This window comes from Tasmannia lanceolata, unplaced genomic scaffold (genome assembly GCF_043159265.1).
Source record: "Tasmannia lanceolata isolate RefF3 unplaced genomic scaffold, GAP_Taslan_0.1 ptg000025l, whole genome shotgun sequence".
Lineage (NCBI taxonomy): Eukaryota > Viridiplantae > Streptophyta > Magnoliopsida > Canellales > Winteraceae > Tasmannia > Tasmannia lanceolata.
This window is the reverse complement of record NW_027518702.1, coordinates 12,010,264-12,035,530: the sequence shown is the minus strand read 5'-3', so window position 1 is coordinate 12,035,530 and position 25,267 is coordinate 12,010,264. Positions and strand designations below refer to the sequence as shown.

The window sequence follows — 25,267 nt, the reverse complement described above, 5'->3', positions numbered from 1 at the left end:
ATGGTAATCAAATCCGTTGAATCCTTCTGATGTGAAGTACATCAGCCCCTCTGCAGTCATTGATATACTGCAGGTTTGTGTTCCTAGTGATGATGAAAAAGGGTGCATTTATCATTTCCCATTAAATAAAACAATTAGCTATTAATAAATTAAGGGATATGGTATCAGCACTACCATGTTTTAATAACTGCACAAATTAAGCTTGTGTCTTTTTTTTTTTTTAATCGGCTTGTCAGAGCTTTTTGGGAACTGTAATAACCTTTGACAGCTCTTTGTATGATAAAAGACAATATGACTTTGTGCAATTATTAAAACATGGTAGTGGTGATATCATTTCCCTAAATTAAAAGTTTAAAAAATGAAGCTCAAAATGGAAATAATATTAAATATTTCACTTCCCTTGTTTGTCTTTTCCTAAATATAGCTAAATTTCTCGTATCGTCCCGAGAAACTGCCGAGAACAAGATACAATAAAAGGGTAAAAAAAATAAAAATCCAGTGAGCATAATTTCGAGTGCATCGCCGCCTGTACGGGAAGCAAGCATCGATATAAAGAAAATAATTATTTCTTGGGTGATGATATATTCACACCCCTGTAGGATAATCCGCGCCCTTGGTAACATGATTTGACGTTAAAAAGGTAAATGTCTGCCACAACTCATGTTGCAAGGGTTACCAGTGGTGCGAATTATTTTACAGGGGGGTGCGAATTTACCAACTCCCTATTTTATTTTTCATTTTTTACAGACAGGAGAGACAGCGAAAGAAAGTGAAAGAACACTGTTTTGCCATAAAAAGGACATTTCTTCTTCCCAAAACCTCTCTCTTCTTTGTATTGGTTTCTTTTTTCTTTTTGGGGTCGATTAGATCAGAAGCAGAATCCGAGTCCAATCGTTTCCTCTCATTTGCCCACTTTTTTTTTTTGAGGAAAACTGAGTTAGGATTGGTGAGTTTTTCATGGGTTTCTTTGCTTGAAAATGAAAATATCTTTTTTGTTCTGGTTTCTTCATGTGTTCAGGGTTTGTTATTATTTTTCGCTTAATTTGGAAAGAACCCACTATTTTTAACCCAAAGATCTCTACTGTTTTCCCTCTCTTTTGTTTGACTCTCTTTTTACTTGTTTTGCTGCATTGTTATTGGTCTGTATTTTAGATGGCTAGAGAGAAAATTCAGATAAGGAAGATTGATAACGCCACTGCAAGGCAAGTGACCTTTTCGAAGAGGAGAAGAGGGCTTTTCAAGAAAGCTGCAGAGCTATCAATTCTCTGTGATGCTGAGGTTGGGCTTATCATCTTTTCTACTACAGGAAAGATGTTTGAATATTCCAGCTCAAGGTATATATATGTGAAACAACTGATTACTCCAAAAAAGCTTGAGATATTAAGGAGTTGTTGGGTTTTGAATGCAATAGCTGTGACACCATGTGGAATAACTAATTAGTTCAAAGGCTTAAGCTTTTAGAGTTGGTGTTATTTAATCATTTATACTTTAACAATATCTCTCTCAAAAGATCTTTTAAGAGTCTGTTGAATCTTCTGCAAAATCACGAGACTTAATGGTATATAAAGATATTACAGTAGGAAGATCTTCAAACAATCTGTTGAATCTCTTTAATATCAGGAGAATAAATAGTTGGTGGTTTTGTCAAAATATACTGAAAACAAAGGTATAATAAAACACTATCTCCTTGACTTTCTTCTGACTGTAGAGATTGGTATATGTCAATATTACAGTGAGAAGATCTTCAAACAATCTGTTGAATTCTAGGTTGGTCTGTCTAAATATACTAAAAATGGAGGTAATAAGCAAAATGAACTGTGTTGCACCAAAACCCACTTACATTGGATGATAAAAGAAGATTTGGGTCTGTTATATCATTGTTTCTCTCTCTATTGCATGCCTTTTTGTTTTGGTCTGGATGCCTTACTGCAGTTTATATCTATGTTTGGCTTGTCATATTTCTAAGACAACTATATGTGCTTACAGATAGATATATGTCTGTGTATATTTAATTTATTGGAGCGTAAATCAGTTTTCCATGTTGTTATTCATAGAAGGGCGAAATGCATGGGTTCTCTAAAAGATGGAATTGAATATATAGGAAGAATATATTTACATGAGTCCTACTGTTATCTCCCAACAGCAGCTACTATCTAAAACAGTTAAACTAAACAGATTGATAAGATAATACTTACCGTAATGGATTCCTAAAAATATTATATAGAAGATCTGATAGCTTTGGTTTGTTAGGTAAGATCCCCCGGCAATCCTAACGGTCGAGAGCCGGCACTTAGCTTGTCTTGTAGAAGAAGAAACCACATGGAAATCAACTGCTTAGTGAGTATATCAACTAGTTGATCCGCGCTTGGAATGAAATAAACAAGAAATTCATGATGGGCAATCTTATCACTTAAACAGTGATAATCATCTCTAGATGTTTTGCACATGCTTCGTGCGATCCTGAAAATAAGATTAGCTGTGGGATAGATTGCGACAATGTTGCCACAATTAAGTACAAGAGGTTGATGAATATGAAAATTGAGTTCCCATAGAAGATAATCCCAACCACGTCACTTCTACTCCGGCATTCGCAACACACAGTACGTATCGACTAGTTGATTTGCAGACATCTAGGCAGCCGGCCCAATCAACATCAGAAAATGCATGAAGATTAACCTACAAGGAATGCTGAAGGATCAAACCATGTGTGATTGTACCCTTTAAATAGTGTAGTATATGCTTAACGACGTCACAATGATACGTGGTAGGATGATTAAGGAACTGACACACTTTGTTAACCACAAATGAAATGTCTGGTCGAGTAATGGATAAATGCTGCAGTGCTCCAATGGTACTCCTATATTCCATTGCGTCAGAAATGGTTGTACTCGAAAAACATTAATATGACAAGTTGGAAGCCATCAGTGTGCTACGGGGTGTAACACCCTCAATTTTGGTACAGACCAGTAAGCCTGTGATAAACTTTATTTGAGAGAGAAGTAGACCATCCACAATTGGTAGAACCTACAAACCCAATAACGAGGTTGGCCTAGGCCCTTGATGTTAAACTTGTGAGCCATACATTGTAGAACAAGAAGGAGCATGGCTTTATTATTTCCGGCAATGATAATATCATCTACATATACGAAGAGTAGAATGTTGACACCTGGTCGATGGAAGATGATGCGAGGTGAATCGAATGAGAGCTGATGAATCCAAGAGTGATAAAGGTACTTAATCGCTTGGTTAATACTATAAAGTGCTTTACGGAGTCAACAAACATGTGAGGGTACTCAGGGATCCGCGAATTGGGCAGTTGAGACATATAGACCTCATCCTGAAGGTATCCATGGAAGAAAGCATTCCATACGCCAAGTTGCCGTAAGGACCACCCATATTGAATACCAAGCTAGAGAAACAGTCGAACGGTGTTGGATTTTACAACCGGGCTAAAAGTCTCACCATAATCCTATCTTGCATGTTGGGTGAACCCATGTGCCACGAGGCAAGCTTTGAATCGGATAATGGGTCCATCAACAAATGTGTTCTTTAGGTTTTGGGAAACCTATGATACAAAAAAACCAGCATCTATGTGTGGCGGGTGTGGAGAAGATGTTAGGAAATATGAAAACAACAATGACACATTTATGGATTATGAACCACTTTCAATTGCGACTCTTTGTCCAAGAGCAACACTTAGCCCAACGGATAACTGTTGTTTTGCACAAATAGGCGGTGTGAGAGGGCTAGGCCTGGGTAACCTGGTTTGGGATTGTGCTTTTGCCCAACGGTGATGTGTGCCTCAAGTATAGGGTTATCTGGCCCTAGTTGGTCTCATGGGGTTGTGCTAAGTGTTGCTCTTGGACAAATAGTCGCAATTGAAAGTGGTTCATAGTCCATAAATGTGTCATTATATGCGACATGGTTCTCAAAATTAACCACTTAACCTTAAGCGATTTCGTTACCCAGTCGGAATTGCAGTTCTTTGTTCATTCATTTAGTCACCAATCATAACAAGATATAGTTCAATTTCAACTAAAAATAATGAACAATGTAATAAACTTGTGTATACAAAACCAACTTTCAAGTTCCATGATCAAACATAATTCAATGTTTTAGGTTTTGAAAATACACACTATCAGTTTATTATAACCATAAACTTTGGTTTTAAGCATATCTGGCACGAACTAATGTGCATTCAAGTTAAAAGTTTAGTCCCATATACAGGAGCGATGCCAGAAATTTTGCACGAGGGGGGCAAAAATTATAGTAATTTTTTATCTATCTTAAAATTAAGATAGAAAAATTTTCTATCTGAAATTTTGCACAAGGGGGCAAAAATTATAGTAAATTTTGCACAAAAAAGGGAGATAAAAATGGTAAAATTAAAATTTTAAACTTATTTTCTATCTTAGGGATGATTGGAAAGGGGGGCATATTTTTTAAAAAAGGGGGTAAGTACAAAAAAATATTAAAAAATAAAGGTATATATATTTTTTCCAAAAGATTAAGGGGGGCAATTGTCCCCCTTTCCTTTCATGTGGCATCGCCCCTGCCCATATATGATTTCAACTAATCATTTTAACCCTTAAGTTATATGCAAAACATAAAGCATATAAACAACATATAGGGGTTCTTAAGTTAAGAATTAGAAACCAAAGGTGTCCATTGACTGAGTTTTAATCATTAAACAACATCAAGATTGTACATAACTGGGTCTCGATGGCATTTAGTTAATTCTTTAAGAGTTTGAAATAAAAATCAAACTCAAGGCCTACTTAAAAAAACCCAAAGTTATAAAATTACAATGAAAGTTTAAAATCCAGGCTCCAAACACCAAAACAGACCTTGGAAATGTGTTCTGAATGGTCTAAAACCATAGGAATGGTCTAACCCAGTCCAAAACCCCAAAAATATTTGACTTAAAACCAAAAGTCTTGATCTTACGCTGTAACTATATCACACAGTGCTTAAATACCAAAAATGACCTCAAAAATAGGTCTAGAATGACCAAAAACTCCAAAATATTTGACTTAAAATCAACTTATAAAGTCAAAAGTTTTGAAAATTATACTGTAATTATGAAAAATAGGCCTCAAATACATAAAGGGACCAAAAAATCGGATTTAGAAGGGTCCAAAACCCCTAGGGTCAATCTTATATGAGTCAAAAAACCCTTAAAATAAGGCCGAACCGGCGACTGGGCTGGTCTAGGCCCATTCTGAATGGGTCTGGTAAGCCCCAGACGAATCTAGTGGGTCTTAACAGAGCGCGGATCCAACTTGGACCCTTATCGGGCCCGCGCGGACCGGTTCCGGCCCGCGAAGCCCGTCACTATTCATCTTCTTCCCAAAACAGTAAGAAATTCCAGAAAATTTTCAGAAAATTCCAAAAACACCCAAATTTTGATTTATCACTGTGGGTTCATTTGATGTGTAATTGAGGCGCACAATACGCCGATGGACTCGTCTCTCGACGAACTTCGCAACCACGCCGGAATACGGCCTGTCAGAGCAACCGTTCGCCGGCGGCAAGCCGTTTTTCGGAGAAGTACAAAAACTCTCAAAAAGTAATTTTTCAATCTTTAAATCTCCGCCAAACACAATCCAGACATTGGATTGACGAACCGTTTGTTGCGTTGGATTCGTAGGAACACGAACAATGTTTCTATGCCATTTAATCGTCGATCTAACTCCAGAATTGATGGCGGCACTCAAAATACAAGTTTTCACAAACCCTATTTCAATCACTTTTAATGCGATTTTCTCGCCGGAACCGTGGTTCTGATACCACACGTAAGTGTTCATCATAGCAGGAACATGAGCAACGGATCTTTGGTGGTCCAACTTTGAGAAAAACGCAATTAACAATATGAATTGAATTGAAATAGAAAAGCAACATATCGGAAGTCATGCATGTTGTTTTCTTATTATGTCGGAAAGAATTCCTCTTTGAGTTTCTCCTTGCTCCATGACCGACGGTGATGGGGATCGGCTTCCTCTTCCTTTTCCGTGGATTGCAAAGGATGGGCTGCGTTAATGGATGTGTGCAAGTAGGGACCCATGGAGAGTTTTATAGATGTTTAAGAAAAGGGACGCAACTCCTCATCACGCTGGCTTATCCCTCAAACAACCTTTCAATACATTTACATCTCTTCTCTAAATGGTTATGTCTTTTCATGTAACCATAACTAACCAACAAATATGATCTTGGCCGTTTTTTTGTGCCGTAGCACACAAAAACGGACGGCCTAATGGATGGCCCACGGTGACACGCCCGGTGTCTCGCCAGAATCACAGTATTGTGATTTCCTGAATTGAAAATCGTTTGTGTGTTGTGGCACGACCCAACGGACGACCCACAATGACACGTCTGATGTTTTGTCGGGGTCACATTTTTGTGTTTTTTGTGATTCTGGGCAATCTAACTAATTTTCCCTTAAGATAGATTGACTGAGTAATATATGTGAGAACCAATTGTGTGAAGTGGCACGACCCAACGGACGACCCACGGTGATACACCGGTGTCTCTTCATAATCATGGTATTGTGTTTTCTAAAGTAGAAACAAATTCTGCATCGTGGCACGGCCCAACGGACGGCCCACGATGGCACATATGGTATCTAATTAGAAGCACACTTATGTATCATCATGATTTTATACATTTTAGTCATCCTTTTCAGTTGGATTGATTAAAATCGTGGATTGATTTAATTAAAACTCCATTTGTGGACTGAATAGGTGTTATAAGAAGTGAGCATGTTTGGAACTGCAAGTCTGTGTCTGTGACATTGAAGTTGTTGGTATCTTAGTGTCTTTTCTAGATACCGATTATGTTGAGTACTTTAGTGGGTCAGAAACCTTAGCAAGTGATGGAATAAATTTGCATAATTCAAGACTACAAAAGGCTAGACTATGCATCATTGAATGACAGGCTCACTAAACCCACATTTAAAAGATGCTTATGAATAGTGGGAGTTCAATGTTAGTATCAATCTAGTAGTAATGTAGACCTCCATTTTTTTATGCAATTCGAGATGTTTTTAAGACTCGAAAATGCAAAGGAGTTCTTGAATGTAGTCTGTGAATATTTTAAGATCAATTGAAACACTTGCAAATACCCTTATGATGTGTTTTGATAGCCTTAAAGTATATTAACCAAAGTTGTAGTTTTGAGCACTTTTTGAAAGGCTTTAGATTCAGAACCTTGGTTGTGCTCACTTTACGATGCACCTCTTGGTTATTCTAAATGGCAACATTAGAGTCCCGAAGATACAGACTAGTCTTAGCATTATCAATTAAAGAGAGTGAACTTGGTATCAAGTGCCATTATCTTGAATAATAAATGACACATAAAGTATGGATCCTTTAAGTTCGATATGGCCTGGAATTAATACCATATCTTTGTATATTATGATTCCTATTTAGTAAGTACTTCGGAAAAGATTTGTGAATAGATTAAGGCATTACTATTCACATTTAGAATTCTATGTGAGGTCTTCGTGCGAGTCAGGTGCTTAGTAGAGGGGAGTAGACCATTATATCGGGAAATAGAATAAAGATGGTTGTTGAATCCATTGTTACTCGCTACTCTTTTCTGAATATTAGTTTCATATGGACTAGAAACCTTATTCTAGAAAACTTCATTCTTTCGGCTATGAATCAAGATTTGGAAGTATGATGGATTCGCTCTAGTTTTTCATTTCCATTTAGTGATTTTGGTTCTCTTCAAGGCAATCCTTATTGACTTGGATTGCACTTCTCTCAAGGTCAGACTTAGCTCACCTTGCATTAGAATGAAATAATCAGTAATGTTAGAAATAAACAAAGTCGAGTGGACAAGAATTCATCCAATCAGTGGGTTAAGTTTTGAACCACATATCTGAGGATAGTTTGGTAAATGAAGAATTCTAGATTCACTTGATTTTACTGATTCTAGTAATGGTACGTGGTACATTTTACAGGAAAATATACAGAGATTAATCAGTTTAGGGTCACCTTGAGTATCGGTCTGTTAAAGGTCATTCACAATGACATCTTGGATCTTTGGACTCTGACAGTTGGTGGCGGAAGACGTTACCCTTTTGGATTAACTTTTAGCCATAGTTACGTGTGTGTCTCTAATCAGAGGTAGTTGGCCCCGTCTTTGTTTGTGATCTATAAGGTAAGAGTCAAGAACTAATATGACTTAAAAGATCAAAACAACGAGGATCAATTATACAACTCTTTGTTTCCTAAGATTGTGGGTTAAAGCTTTAAAACACCCGTGCATGTTGTGATCCAACTAATGTTGTGCCGAAGACCCTTAAGATTTATGGGTCATAAGGAAGTTGAAATTGGGAAACAAACAACTTTGGGTTGTTTATATTAGGAAAAAGTTTATCACTCACGAATAAAGTGATTGAGCCCTATGACCACAAGTTGCACTCTCATAGGTTATCTTAAAGTATTTAAGGGTTTTAGGTTCTGTTTATTGACCCATAGTACGCATTGTCGGGATTAAATGTGCCAAAATTTCTAAAAGATGGTGACCTTAGTGGGAGTGTAGTGTTTTTAGTAAAATCACCTTTAAGGAGAACCATATTGTATTACCGGTACTGGTGATCCAAGAGAAGGTGGTACCAATGCTCGTTGGAACATCAAAAGGCACATATTAGTTAACAACCTATATTATAGATGTTTTGGTGGTGACGACTACCGAACAATCCTTGATATAGTCACATTAAGTGAGAATGTCAACATTTGCTGATGACTATATGTCTTTCTGAGTGGGTGAGAAATGACTAAGTAATTTTATTTTTTTCAGTCAAGCACTAATGAGCAATCAGGAAACTCAATGGCTCGATGCCATGAAAGAAGAGTTTCTCTCAATGAAACCTAGTCGAAGACTTAAGAGTCAAGCCATTTGGTTGTATATGGGTCTTTACGACTAGGAGAAACTCCATAGGTGGAATTAAGAGATATAAAGAAAATTTGATTGCAAAGTCTTCACTCGGAAAGAAACAATAAGAATACTTTCTCTCATGTTTTAAGAAATATTCTTTTGGAATGATCATGAAGTTTGTGACTCATTGTGATCTAGAGTTACAATAAATGATTATAAAAGTGACTTTCTTAAAAGGTGACCCATTTGGGGTTATCTATAACCTGAAGGTTTTGAGGCTAAGGAAAGAGGCACATAGTCTGTAGACTTGGAGATTCTGCTTAAGGTTTAGAGCAGACTTCTTGACAATAGTACATAAAGTTTCGTTTAGTACTCTATGTTAGATTGTAAGGAATTGTCACAGAATAATGGACATATCTTAAAGTCAGTGGGAGTAATATTATCTTCCTCGTGTTATGTGTTGATGTTATACTACTTGCTAGTAGTACTTGGCCATGTTCAGTGATATGCATACAAAAGAATTCAGGTGAAGCATCCTACATGATAGGAGAGAATTCAGGGGAAGCATCATACATGATAGGAGTTTAGGTTCACCTAGTTGGGACTCGAGGATTGCTGACATTGCAGAAAGCCTATATTGGTAAAGTCCTAAGTATTGAACATGGATAAATTACTCTATTTCTAGTGTTCTTATAGTTAATGATGATATATTCAGTCAGTTCCAAGGTCCCAGGATCGATCTATCATAGGAGCAGATAAAGAGGTTCCCTAATAGTTCGGCAATTGAGGGTCTATTGAATGTTTAAATCTGCACCTATCTGGGTATAACCTATGTGGAGGGTAAATTTAGAAAATATCAATGTTATTTATGTATGGATCATTGGAAATTTGCCAAAAGGTTATACATTGTCTGTAAGGGACTAAAGGTTTAATGCTCACATATAGTAGATCAGATAGCCCTAGTGTGATTGGTTAATCTGATTCTTACTGTTGTCGGAACACCTAGAGTTCTGCTTTAGTATATTTCGCAGAAAGTCTTAAATCGTGGAAGAATTTCAAATTGACACTTAGTTGCTTCCACCTTGGGTATGGAGTTAATTGTGTATTTCAAGGCCTTGTGTTATGCCTTGTAGTTGTGGAATTTTGTCTTAGTCGACAAGTTACGGAGAATGTATTGTGATAATTCCGCTGCGGTTTTACAATTCCAAGAACGACAAATCAAGTAAAGGGTCAATGTATTGACGTATTGTCGTGAGGAAGTGGGTTCAGAAACATTGTGTATCTATGGAATGCATAAGCACCACACTTATGTTGGCGGATCCTTTGATTAAAGGCTTGTCGCCAAAGCTCTTTAGAGAGCAAATAGCGCATAAGGTTGGTTGACATTTTTGAGAGCCTATACTAGTGAGAGTCTGCATTAGGTATTGAGATACACTGATGTGATCACATATTTAGTTTCTGATTCTGATATATTATCATTTACTACCGCTCCATTTTGTGCACATTATGTAAATGGATAGTAATTAAGAGATAGAATGTCTGTAGACTGTTTTGGACCATGTTTACATCTTATGCATGTATGCATTTACATTAATGTTGGTAAGTATTACTAATGATATAATCGTGGGGTAGGCTATTGGGTAGAGTTGGTGACCCAATGGTTACATGGTTTATTGTTAGTAGTTTTTGCTGAATGGGATGTTATGTTTGTTACTTACCAACCTTAAGTGATGATCATTATGTATGGCACAAAGATTCTTGCTGGCCAAGTGGGAGAATGTTAGAAAATAATCCTAACCATGGTTGTGGCCTTAGCAAGATCGACGACCGAGATCATATTTGTTGGTTAGTTATGGTTATATGAAAAGACATAACCATTTAGAGAAGAGATGTAAATGTATTGAAAGGTTGTTTGAGGGATGAGCCAGCGTGATGAGGAGTTGCGTCCCTTCCCTTAAACATCTATAAAACTCTCCATGGGTCCCTACTTGCACACATCCATTATTGCAGCCCATCCTTTGCAATCCACGGAAAAGGAAGAGGAAGCTGGTCCCCATCACCGTCGGTTGTGGAGCAAGAGAAACTCAAAGAGGAATTCTTTCCGACATAATAAGAAAACAACATGCATGACTTCCGGTATGTTGCTTTTCTATTTCAATTCAATCCATATTGTTAATTGTGTTTTTCTCTAAGTTGGATCGCCAAAGACCTGTTGCCCATGTTCCTGTTATGATGAACACTTACAGAAGAGTGAAAGAGAAAGTGTGTGTGTGTGTGTGTGTGTGTGTGTGAGAGAGAGAGAGAGAGAGAGAGAGAGAGAGAGAGAGAGAGAGAGTTTATTCTTGGGCCTTTTCTCGGGCTCCTGTTGGATTTTCTCTTGGGTTTTTCTCGTGTTACTCGTGTACGGTCTTGGTTGAGAGGACAAGGGAATGGTTGCGGTTTGTGGGTTTGCAGTTTAATCCGTTATAATCCTTGTAATTTTTTTTCTATTAGTGGAAGATTAGGTTCTCGCCCGTGGATGTAGGCATCTTGGCTGAACCACGTAAAATCTCAGTGTTCATCTTGTGGCTTGTTTTTTATATCCACTTTTCCATTTGTTTGTGCACGATTGGATCGGATTTTACTCGGCAGTTTTCTCTATAGGTTAGCAACGTAATAGTGATTTTGAGATATGTTACAAACTCTTGCTTGAAACATGAGCTAACTTTTATTTTGGACCAGTTTTATAAAATCAGTTTTTTGAAGAATCGAATTAATTCCCAGACGAAAAAAATCATGTTGTAAGTAGAGGGCCATTGAACCTATGGAATTTTATTTACTTGGATCTAAATTACTAGGCTGATGAAAAATGCCTCTTTTTATTTCTCATAAAATGTATCTCTATATTGCTGTTCAATGTTTCCATTAAAAAATTTATCCTATGACATGATTCGATATAAAAGGAGGTTTCCAACAAAAAAAGGAGCTGCTAAAAGTTAATATCACTCTCATGTTTGATCTATACTGATATTTAAGGGAAATATGGGTCGCTTTCTATTCAATGTAACTTCAATTATTTTGTCTTTTGAAGTATGAAGGAGGCCATTGAAAGGTATAATATGCACTCTAAGGACCCTCCGAAGGTGGATCAACCATCTCTTGAGTTGCACGTAAGATGCTCAGGCTTCCTTATCATTTCGCACTTATGTACATGCTTTTATCTTGTCATGGATTTTGTTCCTTGCATTTTGACTTGCTTTAACTGCTACATCTCTATTTTATGTAATCTGGATACAAAATTTGTTTTTTCCACTACCACCCATTAATATTTTTAATTGTCACCATTGAGCATGCAAAGACAAGTTAATGCAAGCAAATATTACTGATAGCTTCAGTACTTGATAAATTCTGATGCATGTTACAGTGACTTATCCTGTTTCATGAATTGATTTATTTGCCATGATGATTAGCAAGTTTCTCTTATTTGAGTTTGTGGGTTTTTGGTTGTCTTGTTTTATACTCATGTGTAGTGGGCCCGCCCTATTTTGACTAGAAGTAGGAATTGTTTTTGTGCATCCTAGTTGGACTAGAGAGACAATACAAGATAGATGTGAGGAGGGAAACCATATTGGATGCAATACATTGCCTGATTAAGCCACGAATTACAAATGTTTGGAAAAGTTCTATTGCTATTTCTCGAGGTAATTCACATAGATGTAATGAAAGCGAAGGGCCCACAACGATGATAGAACTCCCCGAATAATCAACGTGAGTGGTGAGAGGTGAAAGAAAAAGAGACTAGACTTCTCTTAGATTTCTCACGTGATGATAAATTGGATAAATTGGATTTTTCTCTCTCTTGGTAGAGTTTGGTCATGCTTGAGAGAGAAGGGAAATAGTTACAGTTTGTGGGTTTCGGGTTTATCTTGCGGTTTATTTCTTTCTATTACTTTAGATCAGTATTTTACAGGTCAGATTTCTCAAAAGTTTCCTTGAGTGTCTCACAAAGTTGGCAGATAGTGGACTTCTTATTGGTGATGGATGTTACTCACAACCATAGCCACTCATACCACCATCTTGGGAGATTGTAGGCACTGAGATGTACGAGGTAAGACAATCGATTATCGAATTTCTAAGGCCCTGTTCGTTTTGGACTGTGAGAGAATGGATTTTGAGTCCAAATCTGATTATCGGCCTCAAATTTGCCTTTAATTTTGAGTCCAATAATCAATTTTGGAATCAAAATCAATTCTCAAGAGGGAAAGAGATAGTCTTTGGCGGCAAACCAAATATGTTCTCATAAAGTAAAAAATCCATCAAGGTCACATTCCGTTTTTTACCATTGCTAGCCATGTTCTCGTTCCTAAAACACTCTTCTATCAGCTCCAAAAACACCCACGCTGTAATGCTGGTTGCAACGCATTTTGCACCGGTCGGCTTTGGCTTTCCAATGGCTGTTGACAGAAAAATAATGACAACTGTGTAAACCGCCATTTTGTTTTCTTCTTAAGCTTTGAAACACCACTACATTTAGAGGAAAAAATCAATCACTAATCCAAAAAGGAAATAAGAGCCATTAAATTTCTAAGCTGATAGCTCAATTCTTCAATGTGTTTGTATTTAATTTCTTTCCCGTAGTTCCTTTCTATCTCTGCTTCGAGAAGCTAGAATGTGACCTTGATGATCAGAAAACTCTTCATTGTAATGTAAAGAGCTTTCCTCCACTACCTTCAAGCGCCTAGTTTTTGTCTATCTAAAAGAAACGTTGAAACAAAAAAGGGAGCAGAATTACAGTTGAGTTTATTCAATATTTCAAAGAATGGAGCGTGCAAAGAAAAAACAGGTAAATAAATCTTCTACAAGACATTTTAGAAGACATTTTAGAAAGGGGTGTATGAAAGGAAAATGGTGCATTAGAATGCACTATGTACTTACAAAGGGGTGAGACAATGAACTCGATTGCCACTGTTTTTTCTTCCCCAATCATTTTTTTCTTGCACTTGCATGCCTACATACTTGCCTATACAAAAATAAAGAGTGGTGTTATATAGGCCGAGAGAGAGAGAGAGAGACACTATAAATGATAAATGGCAGGAAGCTTGACATGTAAATGGTTACTTATGGACAGAGTTGCCTTTACCTTGTTTAAGTTTGATTATAGAAAACGGGATACGAAGTTTAGAGGTGTATAGCAGACTGTTTGGAGAGAGAGAGAGAGAGAGAGAGAGAGAGAGAGAGAGAGAGAGAGAGAGAGAGAGAGAGAGGCAGTGGGAAACATATGTAGGCAAAAACCAAGAATTTAGTAAGAGGGAAAACCAAAATATTCTCAGGAAAACCATAAATTTAAATTTAAAATATGTAAAAACCAAAATATTTTAGCAACAGAATTTGAAATCCAACAGGGCGGAAAACTAAATTGTTTAGTGAAGGATTTTCAAATCCAGCCGCCTCTAAAAACCATAACCTCGTTATTCAAAAAAAATTAAAAGTATCATTAGTGACAGATTTTGAAATTTGTAATTAAAAATACAATTTTTGAGTATAAGCACTTGAAAACTTCCCAGCAAAACCAAGCTGTGGGCAATAAAACCAAAAGGTTTAGTGACTGATTTTGAAATTTGTCCCTAAAAAACATTGTTTTGATATCTAAAAAAGGAGATAAATATTATTAGTGACGGATATTAAAATCTGTCACCAAAAACATATTTTCCTGAATATACAAAGTCACTAGAAACATAATTTTTGAATGTTAAACATATTGGAAAAAAATATATTATCAGTGACCGATTTCAAAATCCATAAATCTGTCGCTGAATACATAATTTTTGCATATAAATATATTAAAGAAAATAAAAAATATTATTAACTATGATTTTTGGAAATCTATCTATAATTTTCCATTAATCGAGACCGAACTAATTTCTGTCGATAAAATCTTTTTGTGATGATTTTTAGGGTTGATTTATTAATTAGTCACTAAAAGGGTTTCTTCTTGTCATGACAATGCAAAATTATTCCTTGGAATAGTCATGGTCCCAACTGTGTGATGTGTGAGTACGGTTCAAGAGGGAGAGGGAGATATAACACCACTCTTATAGTAGAGGCAAGGATGTAGGCAAGCGAGTGCAAGAAAAAAAGGGCTAGGGAACAAAAAAAACTGCAGTCTAAAGCCGCCATTTTCTTTTCATGCATCCCTTTCTAACACATCTTTTAGAAGATTTATATACCGTTTCTTGTTTGCACACCATTCCTTGAAGGCTTGAACAAACCCAAATGTAATTTTGCTCTCGTTCTTTGGTTTCAGCCTTTTCTTTTAAATTAGTAATAATGAGTCTGAAAATATTTCTTTTAAATTAGTAATAATGAGGAGTATGAAAATAGTATAGAGGCAAACTCTTTACATTACGACGAAGGGTTGTCCGATCATCAAAGCCACATTTCAGTTTCTCAATGTAGGAAGAGAAATGAGTGACTGGAAGGCAATTAAAGCCATCGAGGTCACATTCTGTGTTTACTGTTGCATGTGGGTTGTGTGGAAGCAAAGTAAGGTATTGAGCTATTGGCCTAGGAATTTAATGGCTCTTTTGTTTTACTATTTTGGATCGGTGTTTGAATTTTTTCCCTCTAAATATAGGGGCGTTATAGAGCTGATGAAGAAAACGAAATGTCGGTTCAACAAAAATGGTGGACTGCTTCATGTATCCTTTGCTCTCTCTCTCTCTCTCTCTCTCTCCCTCCCCCCCCCCGAATGTATACGCTGGTTAGGCAAAGCTTTCTCGTCGTTCTAGTTTTTGCTAAGGGGATTGCACGATCAGAGGCATATTCCACTAGGATATTTATCACTTGGTTTTCTCATCCAAAATGGTATTACTGGGGATGCTAGCTAACGCCAACATGAAGCTTTTCTTGGCCAAGTTATGGTTGTCGTTGTACTGTTATTTTTAACTAAAAAGTCATTGGAAAGCCAAAGCTAACCTGTGCAAAATGCGTTGTAACTAGCTGTATCTCCAAGATTGCGGGTTTTTTTGGAGGTGAAAAATGAGTGTTTTTCGGAGCGAGAACATGACTTGATTTTTTTTTTTTTTTGAAAAATATAATTTTGGAAACAATTATTTCTGCCGCTAAAGGTAGAATTATTTCTTTTTAAATAGTAAATATTTGTGACGGATTTTTTCCTTCACAAAAGACTAAATTAATTTTTTAAGTTTTTTACATGCATATTAAATTTCTATAGTGAAATCCTTTAATAATGCCTTTTATTGCAACAGATTTCTTTCCACCGCTAACTACTTTTAGTGAAGATTTTTACTTTATGGCGATGGACTTTGTCGCCAAAGACTATTTCGAGTAGTGTTGCCAGACATGTCATTAAATCAATACATATTATGTTGACTAAATCTGATCCGATCGTACACAAAAGAAACAAAAAAGTAGAAATAAGAACAAGCCAAGAAACTATATTATGTGGTTCGGCCAAGATGCCTACATCCATAAGCAAGAACACGATCATCCACAATGAGAAAATAAAATACAAGGATTATAACAGGATTAACCTGCAGACTCGCAAACCTGCAAACCACAACCCTTTCCTTGTTCTCTCAGCCAAAGACCATACACACGAGCATCCCGATAAAATCCCACAAGTGAAAAAACCAAGAGGACTCTCTCTCTCTCGCCCTTTCTCTCGTTAGGAGGTAAAGTAGTCCTTGTATCTTAAAAACCTTGTACGAATTCTGTTTTAATAGGCTCTACTGAATTTTGTTGACGTCGAGCTGCTATGTTATTGTCTTGTAATCAAGCTAGGCTGATTGCCGCTGTCAACGTTGCGGGTTTGAACATTTGGATATCCCAACAATTCTCCTCACATAGGCCACATACGAAGCGACTAGTAAGTAAAGCTTCAATAAGGCATCTCGTACGGTTAAGGAGCTTCTCAAATTGAATTTGATATTCCCTTAAGGGTGGAGGTTTGGCGAAGCTTAGCCAACGTTCTAGTCGGATCCTCGAACTCGGTTGGGCCAGTTCGGGCACTCAGTGCTTGAGTAAATTCTACTCATGAAGTGTAAATGTGCAACTTCTGGAACTGACGATACCATTTCAATGCTTCGCCTTGTAGGTGGAAGGATGCAACAGTCAGTCACATTTTAAGGTGTTCTGTGGTAAGTGTTGGGGTCCTTAGATTAGAGACTGGTCATTGTACCCTCTTATACTTCATTACATTGTATTTCTTTTTTGACTTGACTGTTTTAGATATGTGCGACAACGCATGTCACTAGTGTTCGATATGTGAGAAACCATGTGTTTCCATACGCTTTCGTGATTTTACAAGATTTCCACTGAAATTTCCACCAAAACCGAAATGTTTCCGTTTCCGTTTCCGTGTCGGCTCAAACCGAAACAGAAAATGAAATTAAAATCTCAGAGGTGGGGTTGGGGGCAGCAACAATGGAGATGGAAGGGAGCAGCTACAATGGAGGAAGGGGGAAGGCAACACACAAGGGAAAACCCTAAGTGGGTTTTCGATTTCTCTTCCCTTTTTTTTGAGAGAGAGATTTCCATCACTGCTGCTTCGCACTAATTAGAACCTAAGGCTCTGATACAATGTTGATCATATTGAAGCTCCATTGGAGAAGAGAAGAGGAGATGGAGAGGAAAGATTAGAGCGTGGGATAGCTCTCCCTCATAAAGTGTAATATATGTTTTGTGTGAATGTCACTAGGGTTACAAGTGAAAAGTCAAGAATATCCTTAGTCGGGTATGTAAATTACACCGCTCCATCTAACATGTACAATAGAGATTTTGATTGTGTATTATTCAGTAGAGAATTTCTATTAGCAACAAGAAGGTTTACATTTTGCCTCTTGGCGCGCCTGGACAATTGGATCAATGTCTGAGACTACTCACAACACCGGACATGCAGCTATCAATCCCTTTGCCTCCATCAACCTCAGACCGAAGAATTATCCTTTCCCGTTCTAGGCAAATGTTGCTAATTAATCAATTTTAAATTATAGATAAAAATTAGGGGTGCAACTCGGGCCGGGGTGAGGCCAAGCCCAACCCAAGGAGGCATTCCCTGAACCCTTACCCGACCCAACTCAAGTCCCGGGTTAAGGAGGGGCAACCCTAACCCAACCCCATGTCTAAATCTCTCAACCCTATCCCAACCCATATCCAAATGGGGTCGGGTCGGATTGGCCAGGGCAGAAATAGAGAAAAAAAAAAAAAACCTAAGATTTTAAAATTCAAGATGAAATTTGGGGACAAGGTCGGGTTCAGTCGAGTCAGGTTGCCCAAGTCCTCAACCTGAGGAAAAGCCAAGCCAACCCAAGTCGAAATCGGGTTGAGCCCAACCCAATTTACACCCCTAATAAAAATCTGCAAATCAGAGCACATTATATTTTCCATAATAAGAATAATAATAATTTCTGAAACGCTGACAAACTTTCATCAAGCTATAATGAAATGCACGATAAACAATTTGTCATAAAAAAATGAAAATAAATTTGTTTATAGAGACAATTATCCATGCCAAAAATACTGTATTATGCATTAGTTGAATGTTTTAATCCAAAATAACGTTAAAGTATTTGTGACATGCTATTGAAAAAATATTTAATGTGATCATGTAAGACAGTAAAAACATAGCCCCCTAGCTTTGCAAAATAGTAATATGTGCATACATTTAAACTTGCATATATGTAAGTTAAAGTAAAGAACCTTCATCTTTTTTCCTTTAGAATGGTCAAGCTTTTATTAATTAATGAAGATAAAGACCAAGGCGGTCGGATCTACAAGAAGAAAGAAGTGCAAGGATGAAAAACTAGAAAAAATAAGGGTCAAGGGGGGAGATAATCGAATAGCTAGCCTGGTTGACACGGGTCTGAGCCAAGTGATCCGCCTCACTGTTAGCTGACCTTATATGCTAGCCTTTGAGTAGAGCACTTGCTAGCCGATCATGTATCTCGTTGAAAATGGAGCAAATCTCCATGGGTGAGGGTGAGAGTACCATCCAACCATGTGATGGCTTTGAGAGAGTCCCCCTCAACTATTAGATGGTCCATGAGAGACCTATCAACAAACTTAATGGCTCCTCAGTTCCGCATAGATTAATTGGACTTGAGAAGGCCCATCTGGTTCCTCCTGTCTCGTCTCTAAGAAGGCCGCCAATCCCAGCGAGACCGGGGTTACCCAAATTGGGGCCCTCAAAGTTATGCTTTAGACTCCTTGGGTTGGGGGGGGAACCCATCTTGGAGTGATTTGCACTAGGGTTCCTTAATTGCACATAATTCCTTCTGATGCAGCTCACACAGAGGTGGCTGACAAATTTGAAGCCCACATGAACCATCCCAAGTGAGAAGATCAGCCTGCATTCAAGCCCAACACAAGGCCCAAGCCCAACTTGAATCCACTAAGCGTAAAGGCCATCTACAGCCCAAGATCATGGACACGCCAATTCAGGCTTGATCCAGATTCTGGTCGTTTTTGAAGTACGTTTTTGGACCTTTAGATGGACGAATCATAGAAAATGGTAAACTAAGAAGTTGTAGATATTTGAATTCTCTTTCCAACGGATATTTATGATCTTCATTTGGCAAAGTGGTTGGAAAGTTGTGACCATTTTAGTAGACTGTGTCTGTAGGTTTTTGACTAGTCAATATGTTTTAAGTTCCTAAGCTATTAATGATGTATGTAAGTCCCTAAAATAGTTAGTGGGCTAGCTTGAACGTCTTTTCTATTATATTTTCTCTATAAAAGTCCAGCAAACATCTGTAATGAAGTTTCAGTTGAATTTTGAATGAAAATTGCCTAGAGCATTTCCCTTGAACCTTGAAGAGTTCATCCTCGAAACTTAGAAGAGTTTCACTCCTTCCTACTTTCCCTATAATTTGCATCCTTGAAGAGTTGCAACCATAAATCTAGAAGAGTTGATATTACCCCTTCCTTGGGTAAGAAAGCTTAGAGAAGGTAGAAAGAGCATAGAAGTAACTGTGGAAAGAGGGAAGAGAAGAATAACCTGTGGTTTCATTCTATTTCATTAGGACCATCTAAGAGGAGCCTTACCTGATTAATATAAGAATAAGACTACTGCTTGAAAGAATTCAACAGAAATAGAGAATAAGTTTGACAAACTCTCAACACTGCACATATAAATCTACGTTTATATGAAGTACAGATAGATTTTATGTTAATACATGCACACTTATATTGCCAATATGAAAAAATATAGTATTAGGTTATGATTGCTTATACTGTAAATCGTGACTATATGTTGATATATTCAGTACAAGAAATACACAATTTGGCGACATACAAATTTCGTTACCAAAACCTTAAAATTCACCGCTTTAAGTCTTTAGCGATGAAACTTTAAAGTTGGTGTCGCTAAGGGCTTTAGCGACGGATTTTGAGATGGTAATATTCTTGTGCTCCCAATCTATAGTACTGTAATTCCTGTGCTGCCACTATTCTTCTGCCTCTTTAAGTTCTCTTCGCATGCCTACTTTCATGTTACTTACATACCATTATTTTTCAATGATATAGTATTCAGTGCTTCAGCATTCTAAACATACATGTTTGTAACTGAAAATTAAAAAAAGAAAAAGATTCCTGTACAATATTTTGACATATGGAATGGTAAATCACCTTCAAGTCTGCATTGCTTCATTGTCATTTGAACATTGACATAGAGTATTTTATGCAAGTTGTGAATGTTACATATTTTGCACTGATTTTTTTTTTTTCAATTGCAAATATTATACTGCATTTGTAGCTAGAGAATAGCCACTATGCAAGGTTGAGCAAGGAACTTGCAGAAAAAAACCTGCAGCTCAGGTAAGAGTCCCTGCTTTTGATATTGACACATCCTAATGTAGTTCAAGCTAGAAATTTATTCTACTAATGGAAGGCCAAACCATCTATTACAGGCAAATGAGAGGAGAAGAGCTACAAGGGTTGACAGTGGAAGATTTACAGCAACTTGAGAGAACCCTTGAATCGGGATTAAGTCATGTCCTTGAAAGGAAGGTTTGCACCCATGTCTCAATGAGTTCCGTTAAACAAAAAAAAAACGAAAGAAAAAGAAAAGAAAAGAGTTATTTTAAACCATGAATATGGTGTAGTATGAATTTATTGTCTTATGTTATGTTCAATGTGCTACAGGGTGATCAAATTATGAAAGAGATCAATGGACTTCAACTGAAGGTTCAAAATTAAAACCCTGCAGTTGCTTGATATCCCTGCATTTTAAGAATTTTCTAAAATTTATATACTTGAAACCAGATTGATAATTATGGAAAATGTTATCCATCACTAAAAAAAAGACATAAATTCACTTTGCTTTGAGATTAGGAAATTTATTCCATTTCATGTACAGTTTGATGCATAGTTCATTCCGTGGAATATTGCTCAAAAACATTAGTTAAGGAAACATTTTACAGGAATTAGATGCATTATGCATATAATACTGTATCATACAACAGTTGATATGATTATTAAAGTATAACTCAGATTATCAAATATGATCTTTCCATGGCATTTTTTTTTCTTAATTGCATATGAAATTTCCATTTTACTCAACCATCAAAATATATTTATCGCTAAAAGGTTTGAAATCGAAAAGCAGCAGCACTAAGTGTACTACAAATACTCAAGAAGGGATGTACTTCCATCTGAAATCATAAATCTCTGCAACATGTATGAGAACTATTCCTGACCGTTCATCCAGCAGACACAACCTTGGATGGGCCATACCCAACTATCACACTGATTGGACATAATTCAATTTGTAACCGTTCATTGATTAACACAAACTCACTGAAAATGGTTACAAATGGATTCACAGTACACGATTAAAGTTGGAGGGGATGCAGATCATTCAAATAATATGACTTGTAGGTGATAAAAGTCACTATAGAAAAACACACACATTGTTGTAGATTAATGGCTTATGGTTTCTAGTGATATTTGAGCTTATTTGTTCATTCAGCTATATTAGCATGAAGAAATGTTAAATATTAGGTGCCCAATTCTGACACAGTCAAGCCCAATTGCTTATGGAATGCCAGTTTTTTTATTATTATGAAATTCATGTAGACATGAACTCTTAACACCCTAACTCTCAGTATTTTAGGGGATTGAACATGGCCCTGGTCAGGTTGAACTTTTTCCAAAAAATGAATTGGATACAAGATGGACCAGACCAAGTTACAAGGCAAAAGCTTAACCTGGTGAACCCAAAAAACCAAAAACTTTCACCCCTGCAACATATTGCTTATCTGGCCCTTTTCTTTCTTTAGAGAGATCAAATGTGGCAGATATGCACTAGCAACGTTCATAGACTTCGACCATGGGACCCTTCAGCTCGAACTGTTTGAAATACAGATTCAAGCCCTGTTCTTTTTGGCTTTTGTGTAGCGATTTTGAGTCCAAAACTGATTATTGGACTCAAAATTGCACCAATTTTGAGTAAACTGTACTATTATCCTTGTCGGCTTTCGTAAACTGTACTATTCTCCTTATCGGCTTTAGTAAACTGTACTATTCTCCTTTCAGTTGAGTACCTTAGCTTCCTTCATTCGGTTTCTGGTTCTTGGCTGAACCAGTAGGTCCTTCGATCCTCAAAGCAATACGGCATGCTGCTTCTACGCTGTCCAGCGAACACAAATGCAATTCGGCTCAGAAAAAGTGAGCTCGGATATTGCCTCTTATCTCCCTCCTTCACTCTACATCGTAGAGACAATGAGTTAAACTCCTCCATGTACTCTCTCATAGCCATTTCAGAATAAAAACAACCTTGTCTCAGATTCTGAGACTTCTTTAATTTTGAGTCCAATTATCAGTTTTGGACTGGAATTCGGTTCTCAAAATCCAAAACAAACAGGTCCTTGGCATTTGAGCATCATATTTGTGTATGTTGGGTCAATCAATCATGTTCCAAGTGATGCATCGGGGTTTTCTTTTCTTGCCCGCTGTGCCTTGTCCACCGTATACATGTGGCTCGCTGTCAGTTATCAAATTTGGATTTTCAAAGTATGAATATGAAAATTCTTTGTGCAGCGAACTTTTTTCCCTTTGTGAGTTCTTATGACAGTTTATTGTACTTATCAATTGAATCTCCACTTCCAATTTCCGGGTTTGATTAGATATGATGATCAAACATGCACATATTATTGTTTTCATGTTTTCAATCTCAAATTGTCCTAAAAGATATAAAAATTCAGTCTTAAAATATATGGGTAGGTCCAAGTATATGTAGATTGGTCACAAACAAACACTTCAAGAACAGAGGCTATAAAATAATACAAATAATATATGGATAAGTACTAAGTAGCATGCAAGCATATAACCCTCATGTGTTTCATTATACCTGTCTGGTTTTCTTGTTTTTTTTACGTGCAGGGAACTCAGCTGATGGAAGAGAACCTGCGACTGAGACAGAAAGTGAGAGCTTTTGTTACATTCCTCTTCACCTTGTAATAGTCTTTGTTTCTTCTTTCCTTCTTTTTTCTTCTTTCTTTGCGGGCAGATTTTATTTTCTGCGTGCAGATTGTGGAGATGTCTAAAGGGGAGAAACAGATGATGGATTCGGAGAACATTGTGTATGAAGATAGGCAATCATCGGACTCGGTCACGAACATGTGCAACTCGGCCGGCCCTCAAGACAATGACAGCTCTGATACATCTCTTAAGTTGGGGTGAGTAGATTCAAGTATAATAGGCATGAAAGAATTTAGTATTTTTTATCACAATCAAGAATTTTGTATTTTTATCACCAAAAATTTGCCCTGATCAAGTGGTCGTGGCAATCTAATCCTTTTCCCAATCACAAGGATTCTGATCGAAGGCCCCATAAGAGTGTGTTCTTAACATCACTGTTTAAAAACAATTGATCAGATGGTTAAGAACATTCAAATGACACGCTTTTGGACTATGGTCTACTGATTCTAGTATCAATATTAGGACTGTTCTCCATGGGGATAGCAAGCTAGGGTTTATGTTATCCTTGGATAGGCTTGCTAACCTCCGTGCACGTCGAGAACGGCCCAATATGAGGGTAAAATATAGACAGGATAGTCAATCCTATGGGTTTGCTCAAGATATTATATTATAGTGAACCCTTGGAACAGCTAATCCAAGGATTTTTATCTAACATAGGCATGGTGTGTTGGAAGTATAAATGATTAAATGACACCAACTCTAACAGCTTAAGCTTTTGGTGTAATTGATTGTTTCACATGGTGCAACAACTAGATGGAAGAGATGGATTGTACACCGAGTTTCGGTGTATAGTTTCTACATTAGGATCTGTATTAAGATAAGGTGTTTTGAGTACAGCTTTAATTGTTGTATTTGTGATGCACTGATGTTTTTCTCTGTTGCTATTGCTTGCAGTCTGCCCTTCTCCAGATGAGTGTCAAAGCCCAATCTTTTGGTTGAAACCAGAAACTTATTTCAGTGGAATGTAACAGACAGACCCTTGTGAGAAGACCTATACAGAGAGCAACAGAACCATTAGAGACTATTTATGTTACTTTTGTAACATGAGACATCGGGTTTTTTTAAATCTCAAGAAAGAAACTGTGAACTTAACTCACTGCTCTCTGATGACTTTTTATTATGAATGTGGCTGTACTTTTTATTTTTAGCACAAATAGGAGGATCGGTGTTTGATGGCTAAAAATCTAGTTCTATTATGGATGCATCTCTTTCTAAGGCAAGCTGTTGAAGAGTAGGAGCTTGGTTGAGAATAGGTGCTTAACATATTTTGGGGAGATGATGCCCCCCCAGTCCCTTGTTTTGGTAATAGCAATCTTGATCCTGTGCCTTGTGCGAATTGTATTAGCTCTCCATGCTGATTAGAGAAATCATAAAATAAGGAGGGGAGTTCCACTATCAATTTATCATCCTAACCATTATATTCATGTATCTAACCTTTTGGGTGCAGTAAATCTTATATTTTGTTAGTTTCTTATTGAAGTTGTAAGAACTGTTATTGGACACAATGGGCTGAGAAAACAATGGATTTGATATCTTCCACATATCTTCGCCATATGTAAAGATGTGTGTAAGCAGAAAGAGATTCTTCTAATACAATGTCGTGAGCCAAAGCCCAAAGGGAAGAGCGATGATCTGTGGAGTAGCGCTATGCTTATTGTTGAGATCGAATAATTATGCTTAAATGATGTTTTTCTCACTTTAATTTCTAGAACTGCGAAGAATTTGGCTGATCACTCGTGCCCCGTTTCAGATTGTTGCAGCTGATTGTGGACCCCAAACTGATTATTGGACTCCAAACTAAACTTGGTCCCTGTTTGTTTTAGATTATGACAGCTGATTGGGGAGTCCCCAACCGTTTATTAGACCGAAAATTGCACTAAATTTGAGTCCAATAATCGCTTGGGAA

General features: G+C 37.2%; 1 protein-coding gene across 3 annotated transcripts; it reads left to right on the top strand.

Moving 5' to 3' along the window:
* The first annotated feature begins 794 nt into the window (after positions 1 to 794).
* SVP (K-box region and MADS-box transcription factor family protein) lies at positions 795 to 24,502 on the top strand. 3 transcript variants are annotated; one of them, XR_013238854.1, is made up of 9 exons: positions 795 to 946; positions 1,153 to 1,334; positions 11,954 to 12,032; positions 20,636 to 20,697; positions 20,790 to 20,889; positions 21,025 to 21,066; positions 23,263 to 23,304; positions 23,390 to 23,558; positions 24,256 to 24,502. XR_013238854.1 is itself a non-coding variant. In XM_077368665.1 (9 exons), the coding sequence occupies exons 2-9, from the start codon at positions 1,153 to 1,155 to the stop codon at positions 24,272 to 24,274; spliced, it is 675 nt and encodes a 224-aa protein (XP_077224780.1). In that variant the 5' UTR covers positions 795 to 946; the 3' UTR covers positions 24,275 to 24,502. The 3 variants fall into 3 exon arrangements, 2 of the variants coding, with proteins under 2 accessions (XP_077224780.1, XP_077224781.1); XM_077368665.1 differs by having other exon boundaries at positions 23,410 to 23,558; XM_077368666.1 differs by lacking the exon at positions 21,025 to 21,066 and having other exon boundaries at positions 23,410 to 23,558.
* Positions 24,503 to 25,267: the final 765 nt, after the last annotated feature.